This window comes from Idiotropiscis lumnitzeri, chromosome 18 (genome assembly GCF_059441095.1).
Source record: "Idiotropiscis lumnitzeri isolate Australia: NSW breed Sydney's pygmy pipehorse chromosome 18, RoL_Ilum_1.0, whole genome shotgun sequence".
NCBI lineage: Eukaryota > Metazoa > Chordata > Actinopteri > Syngnathiformes > Syngnathidae > Idiotropiscis > Idiotropiscis lumnitzeri.
In genome coordinates this window covers 10,003,913-10,019,616 of record NC_142408.1, presented here as the reverse complement: position 1 = coordinate 10,019,616, position 15,704 = coordinate 10,003,913, and the positions used below count along the sequence as shown (strand labels likewise).

Sequence of the window (15,704 nt, the reverse complement as noted above, 5' to 3'; positions counted from 1 at the left end):
ATAAATCAGTAGAGTAACCACTGTGGTTCAGTGAAAATATCGAGACTTGATATTTTCATAGTTTGCAAGCCACGTTCAGCTTTTTTACACGCACATCAAGCGTTTTAGTAATAGACTGCCCCTGAATTGCTTCTAAAATCATTTGTTGTTGAAGCTTTAGTTAGAGTGCCCTCTCCTGGCGGGAAAGCAAGACTGCAGTGGATTTAAAACAGCTTGGAAATGTAAAGTTGCGCTCACGCACGACAACACGCGCACAAAAACGCCCACACTGTGGCATTTCTGTTACTGTCTTTCTTTCTTTCTTTTAAATACTCACAAGGAACATATTTTGCAGGAAAGTTATTGCTGAAAATATTTCTGAACATATTACAGGGACGTGACGTCACAGGTCGCTAAGTCCGCCCCTTACCGGACAACAGGTGAAAATTAAATTAAAGAAAACTTTTTTTTAAGGTTCGTGTTTCCTTAAGTGCTTTCTGACGACGCCATGAGGGTAGCGCAAACATGTTCGATATGTCTCATACCGGACACAAGTTGCTCATTTGCTACATTTATTAATGAGAAGGCAAACAAGTTGACGGAAGTCGTGTCCTTTGTTTGCATTGTGTCCCGGGTGCGCGCTCACGCGAACGCGCTCGTGTGCAGGTGTGCTCAAGCTTGTTTGTGACGGCAGTCCACATACTAAAATGTCTTATTGACTTTGTAGGTCTATAACGGCTTCCTCGGAAGTGGGTCGCATCTGGCTTCATTCCCTGTCTGGTGGAACAGGTGGTAGCATTTAGACTGCTCATTTCAGCAGCAACATCGGCAAGAGTCGGTGATTATGGCACATGCAGCCAGGGGCGAAGTCGTCATGGAGGAGTTTTTCAAAACGGTTCGTCTGCAGCGCTTCATGTTTTTCGATTTTTGTTACCTCAGCTAGTGCTCTTGACAATTGTGTGCGTTACAGGTAGGGGAGCTGAGGGGCCTCATACATAAGATGTCTTGTCAAGTGGACGAAGTGGAGAAAAGACAAAGTGCCCTTCTTGCGTCCTCAAACCCAGACAAGAGTAAGTGATGGTTTTTTTTTCCTGTTTTCTCCTTCACATTGATGCTCCATTTCGATGACTCACAGCTACAAACACTTGTTGAATAACGCCCATTGAAGTTAATAGCTCATGTGTTTGTTGCAATAAAACAAGCATTTATCCTTTTATGATTATTAATCAACACTTGTTTGCAGTCACCTTGTTGATGAGTAAAATCGACACTTAAATGCTCCAGTTTGTTGAGTCTACATGCACATACTTGAAGCATCATTTCCACTGGATTGCACTATCATCTGTGTTGTGCTCTTCTCAGGAGGCAGAGAAGAGCTGGAGCAGCTTAACAACAAAATCAAGACTGATGCAAACTTGTTCCGAGCCAAGTTAAAGAGTGGGTACATTTTTGCTTGGGGACTTGGGTTGCTTCCGTCGATTTCAGTTTATCCTGCAGTTGTGACATGTAATGGATGCACTTTTTTTGTTGACATTTGGTCACAAACCAACTGAATGACAAGGAGGCTGCTTTAGCACTAGTATACAGGTGCAAGATGCAAAAAAAGACAATTGAATCTCACATTTAAAAAAAAATGGGAACATTGTTTTCCTACCCAATTTCTTTATTAAAAATAATGGCGTGTCTGTAATATTCTAATATGTTGCGATGGTGAATTTTCTGGTTTCATTTGCTATAAGCTGCAATCACCGTAAATCTTAGAAAATACATAAAAAAAAAAATATATATTCCATGCTGTGTCATGTACCGAAATAAATAAAATGTTCTGAAACATTTTAATTTGAGATGCACCTGTAGATCTCTGAGGTCTGGATCTGTGGATTACTACAGTCCTCACACTAGGCGTTCATATTATTTGTAAACATACAAGTTGTGTAATAACCTTACATAATGCAGCAATTGGGTCGTTTGTTTAAAAATGCGTGTGAGGTTGCAAGGCATCATTGTTTACTTCCTCATATTCTTGGTTCTGATATGAAATGAGCAAACATTTGTTTTGCAAATAGTGTAGCGAGACAAGGAAAACGAGTCTGTCGCACTGAGAGGAGCCAATCATTCTCCTTTCCCTGTAAACCGTCTCAACCTTGTCGACGTTTCATTTTAAAATCAACCCCAAAGTTACAATATGAATGCGTTTTCTCTAGCATTGCAAGATGGTTTCCCGGCGGACTGCAGTGGCAATGGTCCCTCCGTGATGCAACGCATTAGCGGCAATCAGGTTCTGGTGGCGCTATTTATTTATTTATCCATTTCACGTGAGCCAAGTGCACGCTTAACGTCACGAGCAACAATGGACGACTGATGGTGCCCAGTCGCTTCTTTTTAACTGCTGTTGTTCCTTATGCCAGCACGCTCACTTGACTCGCTGCTTTGCTGAGCTCGTGACGACTCACCACAACCATCAAGTGGCCTTCAGAGGGAAATGCAAAGCTCATATTCAGAGACAACTGCAGATTGGTGAGTCTGGGACATTTCTCCATTCTTTTTCAGTAGTCCACCCGTGGCAATTTGTGTAAAAAGATGAGCTGGAGTTTTCATAACTCAAAGTCAAGGTTAAAGCATCCAAGTATTGATTAAAACATGCATGATGACATTGGACAAATTAGTGGTCCGAATACTTTTTTGAGGGGACCTACAAGCCGTTTATATAAAAGTAGTGCTGTGGCATCTTGGTTGAAGTGAGGGAAGTCGCTTAATTTATTCAGGCCATAACCTTGTTCATGACAGGAGTCTTGTGCTGCCATTTTATGGCACGTGTAGGCAATTTTTAACTTTTTTTTTTTTTTTAAAGGGTATTTTTGCTGTTTGTGGGAGTACATTCTTTACTTTGGGTTCTTCCTCTCCTCACTCTTGTTGAAGCTACATATACAGTAAACTACCATTTCAACAATCATGAATACCACAAATTGTGTTCTTTCTCCCGCTCAGTGGACAAAGTGACCACAGATGAGGAGCTGGAGGAGATGCTGAACTGCCACAATGTGACTGTCTTCATATCTGATGTCAGTTGGACGTTAGCTGCTCACTTACAATATCTGTAATGTTACCATATTTCTGTTTGGTTTGTGCGATGCCAAGATGGTAAAAGGTGAAAAGCTTCACTCTTCCTCTTTTCCAGATTGTTGACTCTGGCGCTTGTGTTTCGAGCAAGGCCCTGAGTGAGATCAAGTCTCGTCACGAGGACATAATTCGCCTGGAGGCAAGCATCAGACAGCTGCACGACATCTTGGCTGACACCGCCATGCTTCTGGAGAGTCAGGTCTGTTCAAAATCTTTTTTTTTTTTTTAAATATAAATGAATATGGAAATACTAGTTATCTCTTGCTACAGCATCTCAAACAAATAATGGCATTGAAAGTTAAGTCGTCAGTTATTTTTCCTGCCACCAGGGGGAGTTGGTGAACAGCATAGAAAAGAATGTGGCGAGTGCTGTGGAGTATGTGGAAGAGTCTAGAGAAGAGACGCACAAAGCAGTGACTTACAAGAAGAACCCTTACAAGATAGTGTCTCTGCCGAGATTCTTCAAGTCCTTTAGGAGGAAAACGGAAGCCAAAACAGTCACAGGTTCACACACCTCAGACAAAAAACCACAATGACAGAAGTAATGCTCACTGAACCTTGACTGCACCGTGACTCACATTGTCAACAACACCCGTCAAAATACTCATTTTTAAGTTCAATAGTAATAGCTGTCAAATCGAAAGATGGTAAGGCCTACTTTTTTTTTTTTTTTTTTAAAGAATACAAAACGCTCCTTTTACATTTCATAACGAGCTGTTGGAGGCCACTAACCGCTGCTCAGGTCAAATTTGAGGTAGGACTGGATTAATTTAACCCACAAGATGCAAAAATCAAGCGGATGGTCCTGTGTTATCACTGGCTGTCCAATAGGTGGCAGAAGAACACTAGCCCTGTGATGCCAGGTCACTTCACCTTGGCAAACCTTTTTGTGGTGCTTATGGTGGTCATTAAATACAATAATACAGCCTGTCGCTCACTTCTACAAATCAGCTCTTCATATTGTTACATTTTAATTTCTATCTTTCCTCTGGTGTGAACAGTCCTGTTCAAATGTCTGTTCTTTTATTATGAGGAAATAATAAAACAACTTCATGGATTGCTTCAGAGTGGGATTTGAATTATTATTCATTCGTACTGTACAGTTACTGTAGTTCTACCGTGTCCATACATTCACTTTTCTGCCTCTACGCCTTGATGTAATAATGCAAGCAGCGCACCAACTCCGTTCCATGGTAGCTGCATTACTGGAACGCTGCCACGTTGAACCCAGTGACTCATCTGCCTCCTCATTTTAATGTGTCCTGGCTAAGATTTCATAGCACCCTTTGCAGTTTGCACTCTGCTGAACGCACACAATTCTGAAAGGGATGAAGCCAAATTATGGAGGACAATATATTTTGAAGACTGAGGCATTTAATCATGATGGGTATCAAAAAAGGAACAAGACAAGTTTTTTTTCTGTATAAAACATGGTTTCTTTATTGGTGGTGTCAGGGTGGTGGGTTTGGCCACAACTTAAAACCACTGAGGGATGTGCACGTGTTGAGCTGTGTATATTGTGGGCCTGTTTGTCTGCTTAAGTTGACAGGTCGTCCTTTGGTGCAAATGGGTAACGAGCACGACCCAAGTGTCCCCATGTTGGAATGGACTACAAATGGATGGCATGGATGTTCGGATTGGGAGGTAAGGACAGTCTCTTTTGTCTGCCTCTCTGCAAGAGCTCACTTCTTCACTTTGCCCTGGGCAGCCACGGCCTCCATGGCCTTCCTCACCGTCTCCTCGTCGCCCAGGAAGGACATGGGCTTCACCGGCTTCAGGTTAGCATCCAGCTCGTACACGATGGGAATTCCAGTGGGAAGGTTCAGCTCCATGATGGCGGCGTCAGACATGCCTGAGAAGAGGCAAGGTGAGTGTCATAAAGATTTGCATTGCACTAGCAGGATTTCCATTACTTAAAATAATTTCTTGGAAAAAGGAAAATGAGAAAAATCAAAAATGTCACTAGTAAGCTCAGAAGGCAAACAAAAAAATGAACAGCCGAGCCTCGGTGCCCCCTAGTGGCTGTAAGTGCAATGTCAGCTCGACTCTGACCATGAACTGATTTTATATTATTGAGTATTTTGGAGCCTACGACGAATTGTAGCTATTATTTGACCAAGTCATCATTTTTTCTCTTTACGGTTTAAGCTACTGCGCTCATTGGAATAAAACGGAGTAGAGGAAAATAGCATTGGTGTTGTTTTACAGCTTGGTAACATACACAGTAGTTGCACATTTTAGGTTGTGTGGAAGGTAAGAGGATTGCAAAGCGGTTATACAATTACTGAAAAGTGACATGAATTTAACATTGGAATTCAGAGGAAATGTGCAAAGTCACAATTTTTGTGATCGCTTACAATATTTTTGACAACCTTTTTTGTGTGTGTTAATAGTACTTATAATGGATTATTTAAACATACATCTGTAATGCAAGGTATGCAATGTTAAAAAGAAAAGGTCATTGGATGCTAGCATAATGGACGAGTGGAAATAATGTCTGCCGCTTTGTTCAGAGGATCTGGGTTTGAATCTCATATCTCTTTCGCTCATATTTTATTTTTTTATGTATTTTTTTTTTGATTGGTTTATTTCAAGTTCTTTCAAACACCCATGGACAAGTTAATGTGTGTTTTGTCATGTTCTGCAATGGGCTGGCAGCAACTTTCAGGGTGTACCCAACCACTTGCCCAGAATCTGCTGAGACAGGCTCCAGCTCACCTTACTGTGGACAAGCGTTTGACAAAATTGCTATATGGAAATTCTAGGACTGATTGTTAATTTGACTCATCATAAAAATTAATTCCCATGCAATGTGTTGCCACCCAGGAGAAATGGTTACCAGGAAGACAAAGCCCAACACTAATTAGACTTGTCGGGTATTTTAACATCCTTTCTGGCTTGAGAAACATAAATGGACTCCAACTGTCCCTCATTTTTGACCGTCTGAAATGACATTTAATATTGCCCTTGTCGCTTTCTGCATGTGTAAGTCCACTCCTCGAAACCTTTCTAGATAAAGGTCACGACTGTAACGGGAACCAGTCTCATGACCCGCTCTCTTGTCTCTGAGCCCGTAGCAGCTATTTATATACCCCAGAACTTTGTGTGTGTGTGTGTCTGACTGTGTGTGTGCCCTTCTGTGCAAATGTAGGCGTTAGCTCACATGAACTGTCAGTCTTTGCAAGAATTACTTTTCCGTTTTCCACAAACATTGACACCTACACATAATTTGTTGTCATGGGTGTGTGTGTGTGTGTTCACCTTCAAGGTGCTTGACGATTCCGCGCAGGCTGTTGCCGTGGGCTGCGATGATAACATTTTTTCCGGCTTTGATTTCTGGCACGATGACGTCGTTCCAGAAAGGCAGGGCACGTGCGATGGTGTCCTTCAATGACTCGCATGTAGGCAGCTCGCCGGGCTTCAGGTTCTTGTAGCGTCTGGACTGGAGGGCGATACAACGATTTAGCACAACTTCAAGCGAGAACCTTATTTTATCCTCCAAATTTCAATTAGCTCACCTCACTGATGATGGAGTGGTACGGGTGGTCCTTGTCCATGGGTGGAGGTGGGATGTCAAAGGAACGGCGCCAGATCTTCACCTGCTCCTCGCCATGCTTGGCGGCCGTCTCAGCCTTGTTCAGGCCAGTGAGCCCTCCGTAGTGGCGCTCATTGAGCCGCCACGTACGGATCACGGGCAGCCACATCTGGTCCGTGCCCTCCATGATGGTCCACAAGGTCTTGACTGCACGTTTGAGCACAGAAGTGTAGCAGATGTCAAACTTCATGCCCGCATCTTTGATGGCCTTGGCTCCCCGCGTGGCCTCTTCCACGCCCTTCTCGCTGAGGTCGGCGTCGAACCAGCCGCAGAAGCGGTTCTCCTGGTTCCAGGCGCTCTCCCCATGGCGGACGATAACCAGACGATGAACAGCGGCCATGCTTGGGGTGATTTCTGTGACCCTCAGTTCTTCTAAGTTGTGCACACACTCTGACATTCCACTTTCTTTTTATAGCAGCGTGAGGGCAGGCACCATGAGACTGGCACGCCCACGTCATGCTCCACCTGTCAGAGACTTTCCTACCGCGATGGACACGCCCACTCGGCCAATCGGAGCAGACGCCTGAATGTGATGCCTGCAAAGGCCAAAGGTTAGCTCTTGAGCCAAAATAGCAACTTGACTTTTAAAGTGAGATCTGTTGAATGGTGAAAAGTGAGTCGAGACTGCTAAGATATTTAGTCAACTTTGGGCCACCACTGGAGTCTGTTAAGTTCCAGTGTACAGTTTGAGCATGCTGGTTGTGTACAATCGTGGTGCAACACGCACTTTGAAACGTGCAGTGATGCATAATGTTGCAAAAACGGTGCCATGGCATCTAACTGGATGTTACGTCATGTTCACGTTTCATATGCTACAATACAAGAACTTAATCAGATATTCTGAGATGTAATTACTTATGTTATTACAAAGACAATAGGGCTGAGCTTTGACACTGTTTTGAGGAAAGAAAAATTCAACAAAGTTTAGTACAGTGTTGTTCGCAGTGGTATCCAAATGTGTTAGACTCAAAGTTGGTCCTAATTATTTAGGTTGAGGTGTTTTATTGGAAAGCAAATCTTTTTGATACAGTGCAGCTCTAAACCACTGTGAAATTACAGCCTTAATAAGAACTGCATTTGTAATATCAAACAAAGAGATGATTTGTAGCACTTTATTTATTATTACGTTTTTAATTTGGTGGCACAGTGAGTCTTATATTATGACTTTTGGGTGAAAAATTGCAAGCATACTACCCAAATATTTGTTTACCAAATAGCATGTTTGCTCTTTTTTTTTTTTAAAAGGAAATGCAATGAGTCAGAAGGGTATTTGAATATTTGTCTGGAAACAAAGCCCCGTTGGAGAAAAACAAGCATCATATTATGAATGCATTTTTATGTATGTTTTCTCATTCTTTTTCTCAAATAGTCAGTTCCAGATTAGCCAGAAGAAAAAAAAAAAACGAAGGAATTTATAGTCGTTTGTTTGCAGCCGATTGTCTGCCACCTAGTGGTCAAAGGTGAAGTCCCTAGTTTTGTCTTAGTACTCAATTAATAACATTTCTGCAATTAAAATGAGAAAGCTAAAATTGAGATTGTGTTTTTTTTTCTTTGCTACTGATTTACTCTGATTTTATAAAATCTAATTAGATCCCATTGGGAACTCCGCTCGGACAGATGATTAAATATCAGCAATGATGGATGCCTTTTTTATTCTGTAATTTATTTCATTCTAAATCCCTGCTATTGATTGTCTGCAAGCATGAGCTGTCTGGCCTGAGAGCAATATGAGCCAGAGGCCCGGTCGCTGAAGTTGGCTGTGCATGTGACCAGAGCGTCTTTAAGCTTGAAACACACTCACATAGCAGTAATTAGACCAGATTTGTGAGTTTTCTTCTGTTCTAATCAAAGTTTTCATAGCACGATTATTGGACGTCTCAAAAAGCTTAACCTGACCAATCGACATATGGCGCTTGGTTTGTTGTGATTTTTCTTCCTTCATAGTAGTCAGCTCTGAAAATGATAAGGCTTACTCTCACCTTATAAAAAACAGTTAAGATGTTAAAAATCCTTGCGATGAGAAGCCGAATTCAAAGAGACACGTTTGCAATTGAATTGCTCTGTCCATCTGATTATGGCCTGACAGCAATGTGCAGATGATTTTAAAATTCAATCTAAGACGCCACCGAGTCTGCAGAGTCACAGGGACATCTGGACTGGGCCGGACCGGAAACAGCACAACCTAAAGGGACTACTCAGACCAACTCACCGTCATGGTGTCTCTGGACATCGAGATTGCAGAAAGCAGATGATGCAAATGCAGCATGGTGGTCGGCGGCAACCTCAGCACCTTTGTGTGACGTTTGCATATTTCTCTCTCTGCCTCCCACAGTAAATCCCATAAGGATGCATGTTAGGTAATGCGAGTCAACATTTTCTTTTTTTTTTTTTTTACATTTTTACATGTTTTTAATCAAAGAGTCGACTTTTCTCGATGAAATTTTGCACTGATTACAAATCCGCCCTTTTCTTTTTCTCTTGCATTCCAATAGGATGTATTATATTTAAGAAAATTTACAACAATGGCTGGATTATTTTATTTATTTATTTTTCTCAAACCCTCATGGTTATAAATTCCAACGCATGTTAAAATCCGAGCTTTTGTAGGTCAAACTTGAAACATGATCATATCTCAAAATCCTAATGTGCTTAAAAAAAGGAGAACAAAACTGCTCTTAATGGCTGCACAGTAAGTGCTCTAATTATCCAGCATTGCTTTTCTGTCGTTGTTTTAATATCATAAAGTGTAATATTTCAGGCGGCATTTGTGGGTGGGAGAATAATAGCTCAGTTGTTCAAAATGACCTCACTTTTTGTTTACCGATTCATTCAGTTATTACTGGAATTCTTATTAATTAAAATTCCAACGTCAGTATCGTCCTGTTCCAGCCACACCCAGTAAACGGAGGCTGTCCCCTTCCCGCACTGCTACAGGGACAAAGTGTTGGCGAGGGGGAAAAAAAAAAACAGTGATTAAAGAGAAGTGAAGAGAAGCTGATAGAAGTGTCAAAAGGGATGGTGTACCGTTTTCCTTTTTAGTGTTTATTGTATTTATTTAAGCTCAATTTGTTTGTATTTAATAATTGTGTCTGTCTGTAATTAACCAATCAATCAAACTCATGTTATAGAAATCAGCATGCACCCGGCATCATCAAATAGATTTCGGCTCTTCTAGTACAATTATTAATTGTTTTGTTAGTTGTTTGCCACGTGCTGTCATCATGGTATGAATAAAAAAAAAAAAGAGACAGGAAAAGATGGCGTTTAATTTCATGGTAACGTTTATTGAGCAAATGCTGCTGGGAAATCATTGATGAGTAAGGTCATGGGACTGCAAACAAGTAGCACCTCATATATTTTCTGTATTTCAATTCAAGTCAGGTTCCTATGCATATACGAGAATGCAAGAGCCTAAGCACTAGTACGGTATTTCTTTGTAATTGCACCCGGGTAAACGGAACGGACACGGATTGAAAAGCTTTTTTTTTTTAAGGCTTGGACTTTCTCTGGGTTCGTCGGGAGCTGCATACTGTCGTTTTATCGTCCGCTTGTCATTGGCTCCGGCAGGTGTGTCGTTTTCTTTTTGGCTGAGTTGCTATGTTCACATGTCAGGTATAAGGCTACTTCAGCACAGCATGTGCGTGTGTGCAGAGGACCTCCCCCTGCCCCCACGCCCCAATATCGTCCTTTCCTTTTTTTTTACTGAAGCTACAAAGAAAGTCATCCCATATAGTGAATCGTTTAACATACAGTATCTTCTCTCTTTACCATACATACATAGGAGAAGAAAGTGCCCTCCTCTCCGGCCCCTGAGCTATAGCATGCAAAGCCCCACCAACCCATCAGTTGAACTGCGGCAAGAACGGAAAAAGATCAAATGTCTGGATGGCTCGCCCGCTCACTGCGTCTGCAAACATGCATTTCTAACATTGGTAGCGTTTGGCTTCTCTCTAAGGTTTGTGTATGTTTTATTATGTCGCTCTAGCTGTATGGTGTTCTCGTATGTTAGTTCTGCTTGATTGCTTGTCGTCGCCCCCGATGGCCGCCGCCGGCGTTGAGCCCACCTCCTCAGTCGGCCTCCGTCACCTGTTTGATGGACTGGCTGGCGTGCTTCTCCGTCTTGATGGTGGAGACCATCTTCTCCTGCAGCACCTCCTCAACCTCTTTGACCGTCTCGGTAACTGTGACAGACTTGGTGACCTGCTGCAAGCCGTCTTCGCCCGTGGTGATGGTTTCTACCGTTTTGGTGATCACCACCTTCTGGCTGCCGTCGTCCTTGATGGGGCTCTCGTCCACGCCGTTGATAATGACGTCGTTTCCATCGCCTCGTTTCTTCTCCTCTTCCTTCGGGCTGCTCTTGTCTACGTCACCATTCATGGTGGCGTCCTTCGTCTTCTTGTCGTCTGTCGAGTCGCTCTTTTTGCTTTCGACGGCTTTGGGTGTGTCAGGTTTAGTTGATTCAGTCTTTGGTGAGTCCGGTTTTGGGGATTCGGATTTCGGCGACTCTGCTTTTGGGGAGGCAGCCTTTGGTGAGTCGTCCTTGGGGGATCCAGGTTTGGGAGATTCTGATTTAGGGGACTCTGCTTTAGGGGAGCCAACCTTTGGTGACCCTTCTTTGGGGGAAGCAGGTTTGGGGGATTCTGATTTAGGGGACTCTGCTTTTGGGGAGACAGCTTTCGGTGAGTCTTCCTTAGGAGATGCAGGCTTGGGTGCTTCCGTAGGGGATTCTGCTTTAGGGGGAGTAGTTTTGGTTGAGGCTTCTTTGAGGGAAGCAGGCTTGGGAGATTCGGATTTTGGGGACTCTGCTTTTGGTGATTCTGACTTTGGGGAACTAGGCTTTGGGGATTCAGTCTTGGGGGAACCTGCTTTAGGAGATTCTGTTTTGGGGGAACCGGCTTTTGGAGAGTCTGTTTTGGGGGAAACGGCTTTTGGAGATTCCGTTTTGGGGGAAACGGCTTTTGGAGATTCCGTTTTGGGGGAACCAGCTTTGGGGGATTCCGTTTTGGGGGAACCTGCTTTGGGGGATTCAGACTTTGGGGAACCACCTTTTGGAGATTGAGGTTTAAGAGAATCTGGTTTTGTCACTTCTGCCTTTTTGGATTCAGGTTTTCCAGCTTCTGTTTTCTGAACTTGTACTTTGCCTACAATAGTTTCTGTCACAATGTCTTCAACCACAACTTTCTCATTCTCTTTTTTCCCTTTGTCGGCATCTGCCTTCTCTTCCTCACCGTCTCCATCTTTGGATGCTTTGTCTTCATCCTCTTCGGCATCAGCTTCCTCTTCTCCGCCGCTGGCCTCTTCTTCTCCCTCTTCCTCCTCTGCTTCTTCTTCTTCCTCCTCCTCTTCAGCCTTCACTTTCTCAGGAATGGCTTTGGACTCTTGAGATTTGGCGCACAGGACAGTTTCCTCTACTACCTCCTCCTCATCACCTGCCTCCTCCTCACCTTCATTCCCCTCATCCTCATCCTCCTCATCTTCATTTTGCTCCTCATCACCTTCCTCCCCCTCTTCTTCCTCATCGCCACCGTCCTCATCATCCCCCTCTTCCTGTTTCGTCGGTGCCTTGGAAGTAACTTTGGCGTCAGTTGCAGCTACGACTTCCTCTTCCTCCACCTCAGCATCCTCATCACCTTCCTCTTCGTCCTCCTCAGCTCCATCCTCTTCCAGTGTGGCCGAGAGCTCTTGCGCTATCTGCTCCAGGGCGTCCTCCATGTCAGCCTTGTCATCCTCCACCCTGGTCTCCTCGATGATCTCCTCCACAAACTTGTGTTGGACCTTCATCCTAGGAGGTTCTGATTTGGAAATGGAGATTCTGGCTGAAGAAACCGCTGGACGATGGGAGAATGTACTGAAGTGGGTCTCCTCCCCCTCAAGGAGTTTCCTGATGGGATCATTAAGGAGTGCGTTACAAGGATGACTGTTTGTGTAAAAGTCTTGTATTGACGATATGCATAATTTAAAAATCAATTAACGATTAGATTTTTTTAGAATCGTTTAATTCATGACAATCTTTATAAGCTCTTAACTAATTAATCAAGAGTGAATCAATTAATTGAGTAATCCATTATCTACTTGCTAGTGGATTATACGCACACGATAATAAACGTTAAAGTTGTCTATTATTTAAAAAAAATATACACTATTTTGACTTTGGCAATTGTGTTAACATATTAGTGAGCACTACATTAAAACAAAATTAAATTTAACAGGTTTCACATGTGACATGGATTTTTTTTGCCTCACTTTTTGAAGTGCTTAACAGTTCTTACCCTCAAAATCAAATAATCAGTCATACTTTTTTCTTACTTTGTCACATTTTGCGACGAGTGTTTATCCTAATTTTGATAATCCAGTATATCCTTTTTTCCCCACTTCATTAAAAAAAATATATCCACTCCATTTCCTTGTCTCAAAAAGGGCCATGGTTGCGCATTGACTTTCTTATGAAGCACTAACCTGATCATGTCAATGTGAAGGAGATGCGTCACACTAAATGAGCAAAGGCTGCAAATAAAAACTATGCCTTAAAATGTCCTTAGATTAATGTCTATATGAATTCATAATTTTTAGGCTATTAAGGGAATGAGTGAGACTTGTATTGCTTCTTAAATTTTATCCTAATCGATCTTGCACACAGCACCTACCAAAAGGATGATTAAGGTAAGTGAACCTTTTTTTTTTTTAAATCTTTTTTATAAACCGTGCACATGACAAACATCCTGAATCTGGTAGCCTCCACTCAGTTAGATTAGTGGTCCAGTTTACAGTTTTGTAGTTCCACTTGTAGTCCATATATGAGCCTTCATATTAGTTTCTCTGCATATTAATACAGTTTAAATTAATTTTACTTTTTAACTAATCATTTATTGAGTTTGCGTGGAAGGTGTGTTTTTTTCACCTGTATGCAGCGATCTCAATGTCCAGGGCCATCTTGACATTGAGCAGGTCCTGGTACTCGCGTAAATGACGCGCCATCTCCCACTTGGTGCTCTTGAGCTCATTGTCCAGCTGGTGGATCGTCTCCTGGAAAACATAGACATTTGTTTTCATGGGAAATTATTTGCTTCTGTTTCCGAATTAGAGAAATATTTTAGCATTTTGCTCCTGCAGTCGAGGTTTTAACATATTCTGACGCAGATATTTAAATACTCGCAATGACTCCTCATTTCTCTGCACCCCACCCTGGAGGAGAGATGGTGTGACGCAAGGACGTGACTAGTGTGGACATCCCGCCATGATTCTTACTCAGCAAAAAATTGCAGCGAGAGAGAGTGAAGCTGCGGGATTGATTCTTCTGCAGTCCTCCTCTTTAACTCTTTCGCGTGACTTTGAATGGAGTTTCTGCTGGTGACTAGTAAAGAAAATACACTAAGTATGAAACTTTCCCAAATTAGCCCATAATTCAAATTTTCAAAGTATGGCTTGGGGGAGTATTCTTTTACCACCACAGTAAACACAACTACTAAATTGTTTGCAAGTGCATAGTAGCAATAATGCGACGAATAAATTTACGTTCATGCATAGTTGCACTCAACGTAATTGTTACTATGGGGTACGAAAATGCACGTTGCGTCGTTCGTGTTACCTGCAGGCTGGCCAGGTCGCTGTTGTGGCGGTCCTCGATGTCGCCCAGCTGCCTCTCCAGCGAGTCTCTTGTGCCGCGCACCGACTCCAGCTCCACTGTTTTGGATTGCAGCTGGCGCCGGTAGTCGCTGATCTCGTCGCGTGCGCTCTTGATGGCGTCCTTGTTCTGCTCGGACGCCTCGTTAAGCTTGGCGTAGTGGCACATGAACCAGCTCTCCACCTGCTGCAGGTTCTTGTCCGAGTGGCCCTCCAGTTCGCTGCGGATCTCACGCAGAGCCTCGGTGATGTCGGCCCGCTGCGGGTCTCTCCTCTCCACGGTCACCTGAGCCGCCTGGATGTGGCCCAAAAGCTCGCTCACTTCCTCTTCGTGGTTGTTGCGGATGAAGGCGATCTCGTCCTGCAGCGACTGCACTTTCTTTTCCAGCTCGGATTTGAGCATGTCCGAGTCGCCGGCGTCCTTTTTGAGGACGCGGATGATAGCTTCGGTGTCCTCTCGGATGCGGGCTTCCTCGTCCAAGCGCTCCCTGAGCCTCTGGATGTCGTCCTCCAGGTGGTCGCTGTCCAGCTGGATCTGCGCCTTGTCCCGGTGGATCTGCTCAAGCGCGGCGCGCAGCTCCTGCAGCTCCTGGTCGAACAGGTCACCCAGCTGCGAGCGGGACACCTGCTGGTGCCTTAGGGCCTGGATCTCATCCTCGATCTGCTTGTTCTGCTGCTCCAGGTAGTGCACTTTATCAATGTACACGGCGAAGCGGTCGTTGAGCCCTTGAAGTTGCTCCTTCTCGTTGGAGCGCCGGGACGGGTCCGCGCTCAGGAGGGAACTTTGGCTCAGCTCAAAGGTGTCCACGCGGGGCTTGTTCGTGCTCCTCTTGTACGACGCGCTCACGCTGGAAGCCGGGCTGGCCCGCGACCACGTCTGGGAGCGGAATCCGCCGGTGGAGGGGCCGCCTGCGGAGCGGCTATAGCTGTAGTTGCTCGACCTGCTGTCCATAACTCTCCTAAAGGGGCTGCCTATGGCGTCCATCCGGCCAAGTGTGCGGGAACTAATAAAAGAAGAGTGGCTATGTCGGTGTGCTATACAGTATGCGGCTGTGAGGGAGGGGGAAGTGTATGTATGCGCGTGCGTGTAGGTGTGAGGGGTGGATGGCTTCCACAGCGACTGCCACCTTCTCCGTGTGCACCTTATATATGATGAGCGTCGGCATTCTCACCAGGCAACTTGCTGCTGCTCTGGGGGAGAGGGAGGGCGCTGATCACATCACACCCTCTTTTATTGGGCAGTCCTGAACACGTGACTACATATTACAGTGCTGCATTGTCATTTGTGTATTCTAGCTAGATTCTGTATATAAAATCCTGTCCTTATCAAGTACATAAAATTACAGCAAGAAAAAAAAGGAAGACATCAGCACCTTGGACAGATCATAAC

General features: G+C 43.9%; 3 protein-coding genes across 3 annotated transcripts; 1 reads left to right on the top strand and 2 right to left on the bottom strand.

The window, feature by feature from the left end:
• The first annotated feature begins 494 nt into the window (after positions 1-494).
• On the top strand, positions 495-3,738 carry LOC148319449 (syntaxin-2-like). Its single transcript, XM_088281808.1, has 8 exons — positions 495-874; positions 950-1,049; positions 1,342-1,416; positions 2,184-2,257; positions 2,388-2,496; positions 2,968-3,041; positions 3,158-3,298; positions 3,429-3,738. The coding sequence occupies exons 1-8, from the start codon at positions 824-826 to the stop codon at positions 3,633-3,635; spliced, it is 831 nt and encodes a 276-aa protein (XP_088137934.1). The 5' UTR covers positions 495-823; the 3' UTR covers positions 3,636-3,738.
• Positions 3,739-4,632: 894 nt separating this feature from the next.
• On the bottom strand, positions 4,633-7,093 carry pgam2 (phosphoglycerate mutase 2 (muscle)). Its single transcript, XM_088281809.1, has 3 exons — positions 6,618-7,093; positions 6,361-6,541; positions 4,633-4,951 (listed from the first exon to the last, which is right to left on the bottom strand). The coding sequence occupies exons 1-3, from the start codon at positions 7,089-7,091 to the stop codon at positions 4,782-4,784; spliced, it is 825 nt and encodes a 274-aa protein (XP_088137935.1). The 5' UTR covers positions 7,092-7,093; the 3' UTR covers positions 4,633-4,781.
• A 2,864-nt stretch (positions 7,094-9,957) lies between these two features.
• Positions 9,958-15,497, bottom strand: nefma (neurofilament medium chain a). The gene is made up of 3 exons (XM_088282155.1): positions 14,280-15,497; positions 13,593-13,717; positions 9,958-12,575 (listed from the first exon to the last, which is right to left on the bottom strand). The coding sequence occupies exons 1-3, from the start codon at positions 15,297-15,299 to the stop codon at positions 10,763-10,765; spliced, it is 2,958 nt and encodes a 985-aa protein (XP_088138281.1). The 5' UTR covers positions 15,300-15,497; the 3' UTR covers positions 9,958-10,762.
• Between the last annotated feature and the right edge of the window lie 207 nt (positions 15,498-15,704).

What these genes read in the sequence shown, in the direction of transcription:
- pgam2 (XM_088281809.1), bottom strand. Translation starts at nt 7,091, where the DNA reads ATGTCAGAGTGTGTGCACAACTTAGAAGAACTGAGGGTCACAGAAATC. An exon ending in ACCACTCCATCATCAGTGAG is followed by an intron (nt 6,542 to 6,617) that starts GTGAGCTAATTG and finishes ATCGCCCTCCAG; the next exon opens with TCCAGACGCTACAAGAACCT. An exon ending in AATCGTCAAGCACCTTGAAG is followed by an intron (nt 4,952 to 6,360) that starts GTGAACACACAC and finishes GCCTCTTCTCAG; the next exon opens with GCATGTCTGACGCCGCCATC.
- LOC148319449 (XM_088281808.1), top strand. Translation starts at nt 824, where the DNA reads ATGGCACATGCAGCCAGGGGCGAAGTCGTCATGGAGGAGTTTTTCAAA. An exon ending in AACGCATTAGCGGCAATCAG is followed by an intron (nt 2,258 to 2,387) that starts GTTCTGGTGGCG and finishes TCCTTATGCCAG; the next exon opens with CACGCTCACTTGACTCGCTG. An exon ending in TGACTGTCTTCATATCTGAT is followed by an intron (nt 3,042 to 3,157) that starts GTCAGTTGGACG and finishes CCTCTTTTCCAG; the next exon opens with ATTGTTGACTCTGGCGCTTG.
- nefma (XM_088282155.1), bottom strand. Translation starts at nt 15,299, where the DNA reads ATGGACGCCATAGGCAGCCCCTTTAGGAGAGTTATGGACAGCAGGTCG. An exon ending in GCGACCTGGCCAGCCTGCAG is followed by an intron (nt 13,718 to 14,279) that starts GTAACACGAACG and finishes TATGTTTTCCAG; the next exon opens with GAGACGATCCACCAGCTGGA. An exon ending in ATTGAGATCGCTGCATACAG is followed by an intron (nt 12,576 to 13,592) that starts GTGAAAAAAACA and finishes TGATCCCATCAG; the next exon opens with GAAACTCCTTGAGGGGGAGG.